The 12,249-nt window shown below is 35.1% G+C and overlaps 1 protein-coding gene across 1 annotated transcript in view; it reads right to left on the bottom strand.

Annotated features, from left to right (window-relative positions):
* The window catches only part of brpf3b (bromodomain and PHD finger containing, 3b), a 62,215-nt gene that overhangs the window by 30,573 nt on the left and 19,393 nt on the right, over positions 1-12,249 (bottom strand). The window contains exon 3 of the mRNA XM_039749291.1: positions 4,282-4,438. Within this exon, the coding sequence (XP_039605225.1) occupies positions 4,282-4,438 (157 nt within the window). The remainder of the gene's footprint in view (positions 1-4,281; positions 4,439-12,249) is intronic.

Here is a 12,249-nt window from a genome sequence, read left to right as displayed (position 1 = left end):
AAACTTGAAAGTAGTATACTGTACTCTTCACATTCTACATACAGAAATTATACAATAGCAATTAGAAATGCTATTGAATATGGTAGAGTATATAGCCTAAAGTATGTAGTACAATTCATAGAGTAGTTTTTCTTCTATGTTTAGGCTACTTAATGTACTAATGAGGCCTCATTGAGATGTCTTCAGAAAGTCAACTTAAGTACAACTAGGCAGATTCCAAGACGGCGACATATAAGCTCCAATAAGAGATATCAGCAGAAAGGCAATACTAAAGGAGATGAATCTTTTCAGTTTAAACAAAATATTAAGAGGAGCCATAAGTGATGTGTTCAAAATCATAAATTAGAACAGTAAATCCAAGTTATCTAACATGAAAACAGAAAGATAGAGAGAAACTTCTTAAGGGTAAATTTCACACATTTCAAAGTTCTAAAAAACATACAGTTAAGTATAGACACGTGAAATAAGCTCACAAGTATTGTGCTAGATGGGGGCTTTTAAGGACCTTTAAAACTCAACTAAATGTTATTTTTAATAAGATGAGTAAGACTGACAAGCTTTATTGGACTGAATAGCCTGTTCCCATAAAAAATATTCTACGGTCAAATAATAAAAAAAAAAAAGTCTTGCCTGAATTACCCTAATGTCCAATTAATTAAATATGTACTTTTGAAACAGCATGACAATGCAATGAATTCCTACCAACACCACCCCATTTACTGGAATATCATGATTCAAATTATGTGGTTAGGGACTGGCAAGACAACTCAAGAGCAATGCCTTCCAGTCATGCCAATGTAGTAAAAAACACTTATTGCCCAGTGTGTTATTAATGTGCGTTAGAAAACCGTGCATTAAATCAGCTGGCTCCTTCAGCTGAATGAGACTCTATCCCTCATTTACTTACGGCATAAGGCTAGACTGTCAACCACCAACAATACAATTTCATGTTCTAATGACCAATAATGATTAACCGAGGAGGAGTTTAAGGTCTTCAAAATTAGTGAATACTTGAGGTTAAAGTCATGACTCAAAAATAACAAACGACAAAGATAACTTATTTTCACAATCTACCAGCTGCTTTTGTGTATCACAAGAAAATCCAATCATCACGGCACTGCCAGATCTAAACAGCAGCGTGTCGAATTACTCGCATACTGAAGTGACTTTAGCTGCAGGTGGAAGTCCCATTTTACTATATGGTGCCAAGCAGAGTGCAGCAGTCTATTAGCCAGCAGAAGAGCTGTGAAGAAGCTGTCTGTTATAGTCCTGCCTTTGTCCAGTCTGATAGCAGTCACGAGACATTGTATCTTTGATTGCAGGTACAACAAATAGTTCTGAGCAGGCATCTGCCACAGCGTTGCTCTTGTGAAAACAATGGAGATAAATGCCATCAACTGAGAGAAGGAGAGGCAAGTTTGTTGTACCACGTGAATGTCACAGAATACACAGAATAAAACTGCTCAAACTTTTACAAGTAACCAAAATTTACATGGGGTGCTACAGACTCAAATGAAATGTAAGTTTTTATTATATTATAGTAATAATAATTTCTATGGTTATATTCTTGAAGCACACATGTTTATTTGATATTTGGACTAAAGTCTTCACACATTATACACTTCATGTCTTTATTAGTATAACATGGAAAAAGTTTCTGCTTTATGTACGTATTCAGCATTGCTTGCCTCACATTTCCTTTCATCCTACACTTACCCAGATCTTTCTTGACACAGAACACACATGAAATGCATGTATTCCAAATAATGATATACTGTATTATTAACCTTATACAACTCCAGGAACCTCACATGCAGATAAGGAGCCTTGGCTTGAGCTGGAAGAACATTTTGCCGAGCTGAGCTCCGTCAAGGCAGGTAATGGGACAGTAGGCTGCTTGTGCTGATCGATGCATTTACAACACAAAAGATGCTGATGAAGAGGTGTGAAGGGATTTAAGTTGGGCCAGAATTATGAGTTTTTTCATAGGCCTCAGGGATTTAGTGTTAAGACCTTCTGAACTGACACAATATTTCTTGCCATATCATTGACATTTGGTCATATATAGTTATTAAAAAAACACAATAAAGCAACAACAACAACTAACAAGAGACTGTAGGCTTTTTTTATATTCTAACTTAAGTTTTAGTTTAGAACTAGAAAAACTGAAAATCTGCAGTTATAGAAATACTGTATTGTTATAGAGAAGACACCGCAATGGGTCATTCTGATCCCTGATCATGTTCCACAGTTCTACAATAACGTTATAAAATAAAAGAATGTGGATAGACTTTTAGAATATTTTTTTTTTATTAGCTCTTTTTTAAAGAAAACTATAAAACCACTATTTTTAAAATGTTGCTTTACCACTGTATTACTTTAGGTGCTCCCTTGTTTACTTCAATTATTTTATTTAATGGTTATTGTCAGTAGAGAATCAGGAATGCATTTCTTTTTTGTATGCGTATTTCAAAATAAACAGACGGGCATGCTTTGTTTGGCCTCTTTCTGAAACAATTTCCTTATTTGTCCTGAAATTTTTCAATTTTTTTTCCTTTTAAATTCAAATTACTCAATGGGAAAATAATGCTGAAAACAACTACCACTGAAGTTTCTTTCATCATTCTTTGCAAGAAGCAAAGCAAGATGAACTTCTGTAATAAGTACAAAACAGTCAGATGAGATGACTTGTATGTACAGTATCAGTAAACTGGGGACATTTTCACAATGAGCTAGTTTTGTGCATGTTTGGTATTGGGAGTGTTTTTATCCCTTTTTAGATTAGCTTGCTTTCTTGATGGTAAAAAGGGAAATTCTCTCTTTGGCAATGAACTTGTTTTGACAGAACGTGTGCTCAGAAGTCAGCATTTATTATTCCTGAATAAAAGTTTAAGTTATACATGGTGGCAGAGTGAATTGGTGTCCATCTGCCAATATTTCACTAGAAACATAATGCTAGCAGCTTGGCATTAAAAAAATAAAAATAAAAAAATAAATAAAAAGCTGAACTGTGCTAAAAATAATGTAGATGACATATTTCTTGTAAATATACTATACTCAAGGTACTTTGACATTCTAAAGTAAAAAGGAGCATGACTGATACTGTTGACAGGGTCTGCCAGTTTGTGGTTTCTCCTTTTAAGACATAATCCAAACAATTTTTATATTTTGTGTCCATTAAATTAACAGCCTTCAAACCTTGGCTTCTCAGGTTGATGTACATCAGGACTTTTTTCTGCCCTCTGCCATAGCTGACATGCGACTACCTTCAGCCTTAAATACCCAAAGCAACAAGTAGTCATGCAGCTACTTAAATGTAAATTTAGCTGTCAGGTCTAGTGGTACCCAGTATTTGCTTTACAAATATGAGGACAAATTGTTCCATTGTATCATACATTTACATCAGTCAACAGTGCATACAAATGTATGGCTTTGTTAACCCATCTTTGTGAAAAAGTGAGTGTTACATGGAATATGTGAAAGACACTTTTAATGCTGCTCTCAACAAAAACATGCATATATTCTTATATGTGCCAGACTAATTTTAAAATGGACATTTAAAGAAACATGAATTGCTCAATTGCTACCACTTTTGGTTTTTTTAGAATGTTAGAAAAACAGTTGACAAGAACAGGCCATTCAGACCAACAAAGCTTGTTTATTCACTGGCACTCCAAAAGTCACTATTTTCTAAAGTTTATAAATATTCTGTGCAAATCATAGTAAAAATTACAATTCTCTAATCTTCATTAAACATTGCATTGGCTTCTTCATCGACAAGATTTCTCCTAATGCTGCACACCAGGGACATGCCCATTCTGCTTTATAGTAGCCGGTATATTGTTCTTTGATTTTGCTATCTTAACACCAATATTTCTTATTACATACTGGGAATAAAACACCTTGGATATGAAGAACTAACTAAAGAACTGACTGTTCTTTGGTTATACTGATCTCTTACATATTTAACTCATATTTAACTCATCAAAAAAATGAATTTGCTACATTAACAGTCTCATCATTATAATTTGTTTTAGGATTGCAAACATAATTAACTGGGGGAGAAAAAAAAAAAAATCTGAAAATAAAACATCAAATCGGAAAGTTGAGAATATTTCATGAACTATTTAAATTTACCAAAATAGCAAATGCCTTTTCAACTTCAAACCTAAGACAGTAATAATGTTATCTACTTAACTGTAGTAACTGCATGTTATTGGTCAATCAATAATATACTTAAAAGAAGCAGAGCTGCAAAGTCATGCCATATGGTTCCCTCACCTGATCTGCGTTCCGCTGTGACTGAAGGTGAGAATGCAACCTCCGAATTAGCGGCACCCCGTTTCTTGACTGTCTCTTCAACAGCCAATAATTATGTAGCCTCTGCATGAACTGGTTCTTTCGCTGAACATTCACACCAGTGCAGATTTTATTTAGCCTGTTTAAAAATAAATACTTTTATCAGTTTGGCTTTAAAACTTGCCATATATAACATAACTGTACATACATCAATGTTAAAAAAACCAAATAGGGAATACCACTAAAGAATATTTTACAAGCATTTTATTAAAATAATCTAGCCAATTCCATTCACTTGCTAGCTTTACAGCAAGTGTCCTCCACATGTGTCATACTTTAAGAAATAACAAAAAGCGTTCTTTCTTTTCAATAGTGCATCCCAAAAGAAACACATGGAAACATTAAAATCTGGCTAATTACTATTAGGTCGGGCTATCTCCATGGAAGCAGTGAACAAACATACATACATAAATAAATAAGAAAGGGACTACAAATTACTGATGTAGAAAAGTATGGCAGGTAATGATTAAACACTGATTAAGTAGAAGTTTAAATCAAAAACTCTTATTGATTATATGCTTAACTTAAATGTGCAGCACTTGATATAGAATTACTTTTAGAAAGCTTATTCATTTCCAATAGGCATACTAGGGCAATATTTAAACTAAACATGAGATTTCTATCAATTAACCTTCAGAGAAAACGAACCATGGTCAAAATTGCTGTTTGGGAACACCGTAAGCAAAAAAGAGTGACTTGACAAACAAAGACTTTTGGCAGCTAATCAACTGCTCTGAGCCTGGGTACCATTGTCACTGTTACTGACCACCAGGTTAACTATTTCACTGATAAGACATAATAATTAAGAATCCAGCCAACCTCGAGCAAAATGTTTGTTTTGACAACACTAATAAAGAGAATTCTATTACACTAACGCATCACCACATAGATAAAAACAAGTGTAAATCAGAGGTACTACAGACATAAAATTTTCCAGCCAGATGTACAGCTAATAGCCTTGCCACAAAACTAACTGCTTTTGAAAATACATGTGAACTTGAAGAAAAAGTGTGGTCGCTAGTTTGTACACCCCCATGGATTGGACCATCACTAACATGTTTTACTCAGAAATGACTCATTATCAATGACAGATTTAACATACAACTCAACCATGGTCAAAGACTTGGTTATCGGTCTAAAAAAATCCGTAATCATTAAAGCCCTATACAGGATTACAGTAATCCCTCCTCGATCGCGGGGGTTGCGTTCCAGAACCCCCCGCGATAAGTGAAAATCCGCGAAGTAGAAACCATATGTTTGTATGGTTATTTTTATATATTTTAAGCCCTTATAAACTCTCCCACACTGTTAACATTATTAGAGCCCTCTAGACATGAAATAACACCCTTTAGTCAAAAGTTTAAACTGTGCTCCATGACAAGACAGAGATAACAGTTCTTTCTCACAATTAAAAGAATGCAAATATATCTTCTCTTCAAAGGAGTGTCTGCATCAGGAGCAGAGAATTTCAGAGAGAGAGAGAGAGCTCGCTCGCAAAGAAAAGCAAACAATCAAAGAATCAATACGTGTGCTTTTAAGTTTGCCAAAGCACCGCAAAGAAAGCGGCATGTTTTTGAGGAGGTCAGTATCTTCTAAGCAAACAGCCCCTCTGCTCACATCTCCTCCGTCAGGCGCAGAGAACTTTTGTACTAGGAAGGAAGAAAGCAAACTCAAAGTGCACATTCCAACTGAGGATGGACAGTTATTTAAATACAGTGTAGGCAACATTAGGGGCCTCATACATAACGCAGTGCGTAGAATTCGCACTATAACATGACATAAGCACAAAAGCGGAAATGAGTTTATGCATAAAAAAATCCAGATGCATAAATCTGTGCAAACGCCAGCTTCCACGTTCTTCCGCTACATAAATCCCGGACAGCGTGAAAATTAACTCTCATGCCTACTGCCCCACCCCAACTCCTCCCAGAATTACTCCTCTTTGAATATGCAAATCAATATAAATAGCCATTAAGCTCAGTGTTCTGTGAAAAGGCAATGGCAAAAGCACGAGAGAAAATAGAATTTCAGCGAATACCAAGTGGAGGCAAGGAAAAACATACTATTTGTTGGTTTAAACAGTGGTATGAACAACAAAAGGAAGTTGATCGAGTGACATAGGGTGTCGGAGAAACTCGAAAACTCAAGTTCACAAAGTCGCACAGTGCCCGAAATAAAAAACAAGTTGTCAGATATCAAAGTCGCCGTGAAAAGGTGAGTCGTAGCCCACCGTCTAAGTGTCATATGAAAGCTTATTAGGGTACAGACAAAAAAAAAAAGGCACACAGTGGGGGGAAAAAAGCATGAGATGTCAACTTTAATCTCGAAATTTCCATTTTAATCACATGGTTTATTTGGTCATTAAAAAGTAGATCAAAGACTTCATCGTAAAATCATTTAATTTACTAGTTTCTCATATCCCATCATAACTAAAGTAGTACGTTAAATGCTTTGTTTTGTATTTTATCTTCTATGTGCTCTGTGTGTGTGTGAATCACTACGTGCCTCCGTTCTCTCTCTTTCGACAGGACACAGAATTGCATTTCATCTTAAAAATGATATCGTCATCATATGTAAATACGCGCTTTATAAAGTGGCGCAGGTTCTGCAATATTATAACTGTAGTGCAAGTTTACAGTGAGGTAATTGTTCAACTCCTTTTAGGACCTTACAGTGTTGATTTCTGTAACTCTTAAATGGGGGGGGGGGAGATGAAGCCCACACTTCTCACACCTAAACGTACCCCCTGAAAGAGTTGGGAGCTCAGTTACAGGTACTAACACAAAGGTTTGTTCCAGCATCAACGAATCTTGTACAGTGTGTTGTGCAAGGACAGAAAGTAGGAAACCTTCCTGGGCATATGGGCAGGCTTCTGAAAAAAGTCTAGGTGGATCAAGCTGTCATTGCCTACAATGGAATAAATGACACAGGTAGGTCGTTACTGCGGTGGGCTTGCGCCCTGCCTGGGGTTTGTCCCTGCCTTGAGCCCTATGTGGGCTGGGATTGGCTCCAGCAGACCCCGCGTGACCCTGTGTTAGGATATAGTGGGTTGGATAATGAATGAATGAAAGGTTGCAAGCTTTGCAAAGAAATTCTAAAGAGCTGGGTATTAAGAGGAGATGTAGTATAAAAATCGACACTTTTTGTTTCCAAGCAAATCTTATAGCAGCTGACTGTTTACTGTATTTTTTATTTGTGAAGGGTATAAAGTTATACGGTTATGGAACATTGCCACACCTTTTGGTACAGATGAACTCCAATATCAATATTAGTAAAATTACAAAAGTTAAAAACATACTTTTGCCTTAACGCTTGAAGCATTAAAAATAAAATAATTCAATTACAGATATATGTAACTGCATGTAAATATAGCAGTTACAGAAACCTTGACTACTCCTAGAGTTGGGGATGAATATAATATAAATGTATACATGCCATTTAGTAGAGAAAGTCAAAAATTAAAAAGTGGGAGGTGTAGCTGCTAATATATAATAGGATTGAAACAAGAGATGAGGCACATCTTAGCATGAAAATATGTATTGACTAGAAAGCAGCAATAACAGTCTCCCACCATTAACAGTGCATTACAGACATCCTAGCCCTAATGGAGTAAATGTGCATTTTTTTTTTATTAAAATCAAATTAGCAAGTTACTGAAGGATGTTTAACTAAGAGGGGATGGACGTATAAAAACCAAATAGTAGCTAAGAGACTGCCATAAAACAGTGAAGCATAATAATGTGAATTTTATTTTAAACACTAATGAGAGGAGAAGTCAGCTTAGATTTATTATTGTTTAATAATCATTTTTGAGGTAGACGTAAGTGAACCACTGGGATCTAGTGCTACTAATATAGCAACTTTAACAGTGTTTTCGCAGAGTGTCTATACAAAAATTAAAGCTGCTAAATCTGATTTTAGTAGAGACCATTTGGATCTAATGCAGCCAAGTCTAAAAGAGACAAACTCGTACATATAAGGAACGCTGAGGAGCAGTGTAGTGGGTTTAAGAGTAAGTACAATGTAGGACTCGTTACTACAAACAATTAGAAACCTTGAGAATTTGCAGTGGATGAATAAGAAGCTAAGAAAGTAATTGCAAAAGAAAAAGCACCTACAAGACAACTCGAGTGTTGCTGTGAGTCATATGAGGATATGATACCACCAGGTATAAAAGACAGCAGAAAAGGTATAAGGTAGTTATTGAGGAATACTGCAAATAAGCAAAAGATGACCAGATAATAATCTATGAGCATCTGTGCAGCAAAAGAAAGGTCAAGGAGGTAGATGAGATGTAACAGGAACAGTAAGGGTGAACTGAAAAAAGCAAATTTTCTTAATTCATATTTATCTGAGATTTTCCTATATGAATTAGTTTGTAATTTCCCAGAAACTACAAGAACCATTGAGGAGGTACTGAGAAATATTAAAAAGTGCCAAAAAAATTAAATAACTAACTGGAATCAGACAAGATTTGGCACTTAAGAAAGATATCATTAATGAAAACTGTAGCTATAACTACTAAAAAAAGGACTTTGTTTACCAAAATAAAAACAAAAAAAAGTGAAAAATGAAAACTAAAGCAAAATAAAAACTGCAGAATCAAACCCCTTCTTAAATAAAATGTGTAAGAACAAAAATCTGTTATATATTTTTTTTAAAATACACCAGTTGCCAATAGCCTGTGCCTCCCTTTTTTTTTTTTAGGGCTACACAGAATAAAGAGCAGGACAAGTGTCATCTACCGGAGGAAGACATGTTTTTCAACATGAACACACAACAAAGCAAATCTCGTAGACATGCAAGTACTCTCAAAATAACACGGACAGAAGAGATATCAAGTGCATATCCATGTTCGCAGTCAGTTTTGTGAAGCTGACTTAAAAAGGAAATAATTTCAAAGAATCAAAAAAAAAAAAAAAAAGAAACTTAAACTGCTTTAACAAAGAGGTCTAAAAGACACTGCAGCTAGAGAGATGCTGGGGAAAAAAAACTGCTTAAGAATTAAAAAATGGCTGGCCAATGTGGTCAAACAACTTTAACTTTCTCTCCACAGAAAGCTAATATTAGATCACTCACACAAAAAACCTAGACAGTGTTGGTATAGCTATTTATTAAATCAGGAATGTCTAGCAGGTTGTAAGAATTACCTGCCTCAATAAGGTACTGTGACATACTTGATCCTAAGTTTAAAATGCCCAGTGCTATTAAAATAAAAAGCCTGCTTCTTGAACAGATGGACACCACTACATCGTGAGTGAGACCAATTTCATAAAATGTTCAGAAGATAACCATCCACTTAGATGGCTAAAGCAAACAGCAGCCCAATTAATGTTTTATGGGCATACCAGTATGTTTCTACATTCACCTTGCCATGGAGGAACAACGTGGATTTCTTAATCCACAATGAATAACCCATGAAAACAATGAAATCACAGGTGAAAATACTAATAAAAAAAAATTGCAACACAAAACTAAAAAAGAACTTTTGTGATTAACCTGGCTTGAATTTCAGTGTGGAAATTACACCTATTTCTTTTTAAATTCCCTCCTGGTTTAGGCTCAACAAAGCAGGAAATACCTCTGCTTTTTCAAGGTAAAAAGACTTTTGTTATTGCACTTTTATCCCATTAAGAAGTTATTTCATATACATCTGTGCGTGCTTCAAGAGCGAGTTGATGTAACCATTTAATTGTAATTTGTGATCAAATTAACTTGTAGTGTCATGCATTTCAATGAGGGGATTAAAATTATGGCAAAATTAATAGCTTTTTAATGCTGAGGCACATGCATTTTAACACCATTCATTTAGTGAGCAGGTGTGTCTAATCCTGCCTTTTACATGCTATGGGACAGATGGAAAATTCAAGTTTTCACATAAAGCCTTGAGACCCGTAGGGTGAACAATTTTAAGGTTAACACCAGCAAAGGAAATGGAACTTACCCGTTCAGTTCTTTTCTGTTACCACCCAATGTGCTTCCCCTTCCTGAACTGTACTAAACATAGGCACCATTTTCACATAGGTGTATATTATATCGAATTTTTTAAAGCTGACCAACCTGAATCGGAGATATGTGTCAGTTTTGTGGAGTGTAACTTTGTTTTTGTTTTTTTTATAAATTACTGTTCTGTGTTTTTTTGAGAGATAACCTCTAGTTTTACAATACCTTGAAGGCATATTTAATCTAGAGAATTTAATTCTACTTTGAGGAAGATGGTGCAAAAATAATGTATCTGAACTTTATAATTAATCCCTACATTATTATTTTTTACTCAAACAGCACACAGTAAAGTTGATATAGAGGCAAAAAAAAAAAAACACCCATCAGTTTCCAATCAAATGAAAAAGCTCCAAGAACCATGTGTTATTACATTTTTCCACATACATGGTTCAGGTTAGATAATATCATAAAATGTGCAATGTTAAACAATCCGAGGTTTCTTTTGAAATCGCCTCCTTTGTTTATAAACACACTTTTGGCGTCAACTCACAGTGGGACAGCTTGGAAATAACTACCTTACTCAAATTATCCAAGGCGCAATGCTGACCTTACACCCAGTTCCCTTATATAAAATAACAACTAGGTTAGCCCAAAATGGCATTTTTGTAGTGACGTTATATTTGGAGAAATGTGATGCATGGTTAATATATTTATCTTTTAGATTTCTCTGGGAACAAAATATTATTTAAGTGTTTTTACATCATTCAAGCAGGAAATCAACATCAACAAACACTACCTGGAAATTCACATTTACACAATGAAGTGGCAAGGTGGTAAGTTAAGACTTCAAAAGTGGTAATTCTAAAAATTTCCATGGCACATGAATATTGCATGGGGTCATAAAGTTGCTGGGCATTGTCGGAAATAAAAATGACTGAAGGGAAAGAGAGAGCTTTATCAATTGTATGTATATACATATTAAATAACAGGTTATGTCAGCAAAGAATATCAAATCATAAACAATTACTCACTGTTCCCAAACTCACACATCCACTAAAAACCAAGTTTGGTCATTTTTCAAGTTACTTCATAATTAAAGTATATGTAAGTTTGCCATACAAATTTGCATTCTAAAGTGAGGCATTTAAAATAAAATAAAATAAATCCTAGCCTGCTTTTATATTTGGTACGTTTTAAGGCTTCCATTTTCACATTGTGACCTCGGTACCTTTCACCTCCATTATAAAAGATATCTTCTTTGAGGCAGCAAATGTTCCGATTTAAGAAGTGTTTCTTCTGCGTTTATGAAGTGTGTTAGTGACAACAAAAGTAAACTTGAAATAATAAAATTTGATGGAATATTCTTGGTACTATTTTCTTAATACAAGGAAGTTTCCTGTTCACCCCTCTGATCGCAGCAGGTATTGTGGGTTGAATTGACACCCCACTTTCATTCACCAAATTACCAAAGCTTTGTCTCTGCAGTTCTGTTTCTTCAGCAGTTATGTAGTGCCATGGCTTGTAATGCCAAGACATATGCAGTCAGATCACTCGATTATAAAAAACGGTGAATACTTTTCACTTTATCCAATATGTGTTATTTTACATAGCCTGCGGAGAGAGATTTACAAAAGAGCCAAGTCACCAATACGTCGATAATATGTTTACAAGTACAACACACACACACACACACAATTACAGTTTCCATTATGTGATGTAAGCTGATATAATTTAAAAAAAAAAAAAAAAATACTGAGAAAGTGAAAAATTCAGAGTCCAACTAAGCCAAACCATGATGAATTAGACAGAAGCTCCAAAAGCCGACTGCCAAATTTTGTAGGACATGTTGAGTCGCTCTTGCTGAGAATAGGGCAATTATTGAGGACGTTTTTGAGTTACTAAAGTCACTGACACTTACTGATACCAATCAACTCATGCAGACTCTGA

Source organism: Polypterus senegalus, chromosome 3, assembly GCF_016835505.1.
Source record: "Polypterus senegalus isolate Bchr_013 chromosome 3, ASM1683550v1, whole genome shotgun sequence".
NCBI lineage: Eukaryota > Metazoa > Chordata > Cladistia > Polypteriformes > Polypteridae > Polypterus > Polypterus senegalus.
This window is presented reverse-complemented; position numbering and strand designations above follow the sequence as displayed.